Genomic DNA, 6,000 nt, shown 5'->3' with positions numbered 1-6,000 from the left:
CTCAGCCCTCCTCCTGTTGCCTCTTCCCGGGGAGCAGGCTCTCAGCAGGTGGTGCTGGCACTCAGAGCAGCAGTCAGCTTAGAGGAGGCTTAGCTGTTGAACTGCATTTTTTTCAGTCACTAGGGATATAACCAGTTTCCTAAAAGAAAGAAATCATCTTTTTCTGGAGTGATGTTTCTCATTTGGAAAGAAATTTTGACGGAAACCTTATTGGGTAGGTGTCTCTGACTCTGGATAGGAGTGCAGATGTTTAATTCATTGCTAACTGTTTCTTATGCTCTTATTCTCTTGTTTTAATTCATTTTACTTTTGAAGCTTGTGATTAGCTCTCAGACATGGGTATCTTGTCAAAAGGACATTGCTGCAGCAAACTGCTTTGGAGATTGAGGGATAATGTTTCCAGCTCACACCTGCCAGGTCTCACTCATTGAAGCTAGAGAGAAAGTTCCTCATTTTAAGACTAATGTTAAGGGCAGTGTTTAAAGTCTTTCCTCTTGAAAATGGAATAGTTTCTGTGGGTGTTTTGATGAGATATTTAAAATCATCTGCCTTATTCAAATTGTCCTGGCTTCAGAGTGATTTCAGACAAAGAACTAGAAACAATACCCCCTACAATGAGGAAATAACTGGTGGCTTTTTAAATACTGCTCACAAAATATACTAGAAGAAGAAAAAAAAACTTTTTACCAGATGGTGGTTTGAATAAATTGCTTCTTCTGATGCTCTGTAGTTTCATAGGGTCAGAACCAAGATGAATGTGAGTCACTTGACTAGGTTTCTTTATTGGCTGTCCTGGATTTTTTCTATTGCCTGAAAGCCAATTGAGGTTAAGTTTTATGTTTTGAAAAAACAACAAGCCTATAATGTATGGAATTGACAGAAATAAAATTGTGTAAGGCTTCTGTCTGTGTCTCATGTTACTCTATACTGGGGTGTTCCTCAGAGGTGACTATATTTCAGTGATCGTCTCTAAGGTTGACAGAGTACATTAACGGCTTTAGATGAAAGATACAATGCATCATTTGAAAGCTTTCAGAATAGGTTTAAGTAGGCCATCACTCTATGACTATGTGTGCAGAATATTCATGGCAGCACTGAGTGGGAGAAAGTGCCCAAACTGGTGTGCAAATACGTGCCTTTCTTCTACGACCTCATTGCAGGGAGCAGCTAGTTTTCTGTTTTAGTAGTTAGTGACTTGCAGAGAGCATATGAAAGAGAGTGTGCAAAAGAAAAATGTTGATCTAGTTGATGGTGGGAGAGAGGGAATATTGTGTTCATGGTGTTGTTATACAAATGATTATGGTCCATTTCTTCCTTGGCTGCTCAAAAATAAAAATGGAATAAATGGGATTCTGTCAAGCTCAAATTTGGCTTCAAATTTAGAAAAAGAAAACAAAACCCTCAGCTTTTAAAAACTTTAAATCCACAGATAATGTTTATTGAAGGTACTTTAAAATAAAATAATCCAGTGGAAATATTAATAATAATAATTAATAATAAAAAGACTCCTGCAGAGTTTGTGCCCAGAATCTTACTGGTTCATGAGAACTTGGAAGTGACACTAACTATAAAAATAGTGAAACAAAGAACCTCCCTCTCAAAACAGCATCTCCAAATTGTGAAAATTTTAAAAAGAAAACAGCATGCCTAGTGGAAAAGTAGATTGAATTTTAGTTTTAATGGGTAAGTAAACATGTTTTTAGTAATAACTTTGGTTACAATATCACTTTTTTTAAAAAAGGGTTATGCTGCTTCATCTTAAACCTGATGAAAATGAAGGGAATTGAACTTGCACCATAGAATAGAATTATCACACTGATAATTTTGGAATTTATACACCTGATATCATAATTATTGGAAAATATTTTTAGATCATCCTATGGTCTTCAACTGTTTCCTATCAGTCTGAATCTTTTTAATCTTTTAGGCACAGTCAGGGACTTTTCACGTGCTTCCAGTAAAGAATGTGCATAAGTGTTTGTAAGATTGGGGTCTTACATTTTGTGGGCAGCTGCAGTGTCAGTGCCACACTCTCACAGAATTTCTTTTACCTGTTTAGTATGGTTGGTGTAAACCAAACCATTAGACTCATGCACTGGACCCTGATCCTGCTGTCAGAAATGCTGGTACAGATCCCAGCACCTGTGCAGCGCTTCTGAACAGATTCTGTTTGCAAGATTGAGGCCTTGGTCTATGGTATGACTCTTCTTCATCTGTCTGCATTCGTTATCTGATAGAACAATTGTCAGTTTGAGGTGAAATAGGGTGGCCAACTGCCCATCAGTGTGTCTTCTGATCTGATGAACTGTTAATTGTTTCTTCTCTATCCTTCTAGTTTTTATGGCAAATATAGTTATTTAACATGAAATAAGAAAGTATTTCTCTCCAGAAAAGCCATTGTTATCTAGTTAAAGTTCAACTTTCTGAACTCTAAGCAGTACTTTTCAGGTAATCTCAAATTAGACATGATATGGGAAATATATAATGTATTTTTTTCTTTATTTTAGGCTACATTTCCTGGTCACTCTACCATGCTCTTCCACCCATGATATATTACTTTCCTCTACAAATATTGGCACTTAGTGGTTTGGAAGTTTTTGCTGTTGCTTTCTTTTCTCCAGTATTATTAATATTCAGTCCTTTATGGAAACTGGCGAACAACAAGTACATCCTAGCTCTGCTAAGGCTGACTATGGTTGGTAAGTATAATTTGTGGTTTGCTTAACCTATAATCAATATAAAGTATTTCTAATGCATCCATCACCATAGTATCTAGGTGCAAGACCAAACATTCCAAACTGTCTTAAATTTTAAGTGACCCTGAAAACACATAGACATGGACTGCCCTCTCTGCCCACCCCTCTTTTTCTCTTAAGCTTTTCAGTAAAATATGAGAACTATCTCAGGCATTCATGGCATTAGTTTTTAGAACAGTACTACATAGCTAAAGACAAAGCCAATTATAATTGTTTGTAAATAGAGCCTCTTATTTTATCACAAACCCTACTTTGTAGGAAAAATGCTTTTTAAACTCTATTACAAAAAAGAATTGGCATGCCAGATGGTATCAGTGGTCTATCTACACCAGTACCATGTCTCTGACTGCAGTCAGGGACCGGATGTTTTAAAGTAAGGTGAAAGAAATCCAGTGACGGACAATTACGAAATAATCTGCTCAAGGGAAAAGCTTCTTCCTAACCATCAGTTAGAAGCTGCTTTATGCTCTGAAGCATGAGGGTTTATTTCCCCTCTTTATTATTATTATTATTTATTATTTATTATTATTTATTATTTTTATTTATTTAACTGTGGATGTTCTCATTCTTTGTATAAATATTTAATCCTTTTCTGACTGCTAAAGTCTTGTTTTAGTGATATTTTGTGGCAAACAATTTCTGCAGGTTTATTAGATAAAACGGGGTAAAAAGTATTTCACTGATCATCTTTAAATGTTGTTTTTCAGTATAATTGATGGTCCCTTCCTTCTTGTATTAAGAGAGAGGGTAAACAGGACATAGTGTTCACTTTCTCCATACTATTAATTGTTCTGCATATCTCTATCATATCGCCTGTGTGAAGGGGTATATAGACCCCACACTGATGAGGAAGGTGCCAGAGCAGCCCTATGTGCGAGACTAGCCTTGCCCTTGTTGATCGTGTATGGCAGATGTAGGGAAAAGACTTTTAAAAAGGGAGGAAACTGCAGTCAGCTGAGGGAAGAGATCACCCTGAGCAGATAACTGCTGGAGCAACTCCTGAAGCCACAGGGGGAACTCCCATCCAGGAGATCTCCACCCCAACCCTGTGGGGAGTGCAGTGAACTTCCAGGGTAGACCTGACAGAATGCACCCAATTCAGCAGCCTATCCAGAAGGACTGCTCGATAAACCATTGTGTGGACAGCCGCTGAAGTAAGATACTGTTGTCCTTGTTTTCCCCCTAGAGGGGCTCTGGGAAGAAGTTATTCTCGAGTGTGTGGGGACATTTAATGTTCCTTTTGATCTCACACCAGAGAAGACTTAAGAAGGCCTTCAAAGAGCAAGGTCTCCTTTGCAAGAAGTAAGGAACTGGGGCCTGTGTATAAGCTTCAGTGTTGCCACGCGTATGGCTTTTGACCAGAATGCCCAGTCCAAAAGGGACCCTGGTGGCTCCAGTCAGCACTGCAGACTGAGCCGTTAAAAGTCCGGTCAACAGTGCATCAGGGCTAAGGCAGGCTCCCTGGCTCTGCACGGCTCCCAGAAGTGGCCAGCATGTCCCTGTGACCCCTAGGCGCAGGGGCAGACAAGGAGACTCTGTGCATTTCCCCCCCACTGGAAACCGTGGCCAGTGGGAGCTGTGGGGGCTGTGCCTGCGGGAGAGGGTAGCACTCAGAGCCCCCTGGATGCCCTAGCACCTAGGGGCTGTAGGGACATGTTGCTACTTCCGGGAGCCACCTGAGGTAAGTGCCGCCTGGAGCCTGCACTCTGAATTCCCCTCCCACATCCCAAGCCCCTCATCCCCAGCCCCACCCTAGAGCCTGCACCCCCAGCCGGAGCCCTCACCCCCTTCTGCGCCCAAGCCCTGTGAAAATAAATGAGTGAAGATTGGGGAGAGCAAGCAATGGTGGGAGGGGAGATGGAGTGAGGAGGAGCGAGGCCTGGGAGAAGGGGCAGGGCTTGGGGGAAGGGGCGGGGTCAGGGCAAGGGTGCTCAGTTTTCTGCGGTCAGAAAGTTAGCAACCCTAAGAAGCCACCCAGTGTAAATAATTGGGTGTGGCCATGTTCTCCCACCAGCTGGAAGAAAACCCCAAGGAGACTCTCTTACAGCCTCTTGCTCATCTGTCCTCTGTACTGAGCAACTTGTCTGTTCAATCTCTGATTAAATGGAAGTTGCTCCAGGCCTCTAATCACTTTGTTGCCCATCTCTGAACCCCTCCCCCCTTCGATTTCTGTTGTATAATTTTTAGAGATAGGGCAAGCAGAATAGGACATAGTATTCTAGGAGAGGATTCCGCATCACTTTAGACACATGGCATTATGTTTTCTATTCCATTCCTTTCCCATCCTGATTTGTTTGCCGTGTTTTAGCGGCAGCTGCATGCTGAACAGAGACTTCAGTGAGCTGTGGTGCCCTGGGGGATTTTCCTCCATGATTACTGTTAATTTAGAGCCCAACAAGAACATAGATGTGGTATAATACAGAAGAGCTGTGCTTTAAAGAATTATGCTATATAAACACCCTTCTGAGCATTGTTACAGGGAGGTAGAGAGATTAATCAACTTGGTTAAGGTCACACACAGAAGTTCTGTGGCAGAGAATAAAACAAGAACCTCCTGATTCACAGTCCTGTGCTTTAACCTTTGCAGGTTTATATAAGTCAGCCAGAATATCTGTGACTGGTACAAATAAAGGAAAAAAGGACTCTATTTGCAGTGATGAGTGACCATGTTTTTGCTTTTAAGTGGTGGAATCACAGAACTCTAAATGGAAAATGTGCAGGAGAATAAATTTGAAAAATGAAAAGTATTAGTTAGGAAGGGAGGATTAAAGGCAATTCATAAGAAAAAATGAGAGAAGCTTCTCAGTCCTGTTTTAAGGCATCCTGAGGTGCTGCTTGTCATATGCAGACAACAATGCAGACAACAAAATTGTCTCCCACAAAATTTTACACTGTGGCAAACTGGCAGGGTGCATCTAGTGGAGTCCTGCAGGGATCAGTCCTGGGTCTGATTCTAGTCAATATTTTAATTAATGACTTGGATAGTGCAGAGGAGAGTATGATGATACAATTTGCGGATGACATCAAGATGGGAGGAGTTGCAAGCACTTCGTGGGGACAGAATTAGAATTCAAAATGACTGACAAATTGGAATTCTGTCAAAACTGTTTTTCAGTGAAAAATTGGACTTTTGATTAAATGTAATTTTTCACTGAAAGTGTCTGTTTTCCACAGATATTTGATTTTTTTCATAAAAATAATATTTTGATGTTTGTTCAAAAACATCTTTGTTTTTGGCATATTT

The 6,000-nt window shown here is 40.6% G+C and overlaps 1 protein-coding gene across 1 annotated transcript in view; it reads left to right on the top strand.

Moving 5' to 3' along the window:
* The first annotated feature begins 2,530 nt into the window (after nucleotides 1–2,530).
* The window catches only part of CWH43 (cell wall biogenesis 43 C-terminal homolog), a 39,195-nt gene continuing 35,725 nt past the window's right edge, over nucleotides 2,531–6,000 (top strand). Inside the window, exon 1 of the mRNA XM_050947606.1 lies at nucleotides 2,531–2,699. Within this exon, the coding sequence (XP_050803563.1) occupies nucleotides 2,546–2,699 (154 nt within the window). The 5' untranslated portion in view covers nucleotides 2,531–2,545. The remainder of the gene's footprint in view (nucleotides 2,700–6,000) is intronic.

This window comes from Gopherus flavomarginatus, chromosome 3 (genome assembly GCF_025201925.1).
Source record: "Gopherus flavomarginatus isolate rGopFla2 chromosome 3, rGopFla2.mat.asm, whole genome shotgun sequence".
NCBI classification, from domain to species: domain Eukaryota; kingdom Metazoa; phylum Chordata; order Testudines; family Testudinidae; genus Gopherus; species Gopherus flavomarginatus.
This window is presented reverse-complemented; position numbering and strand designations above follow the sequence as displayed.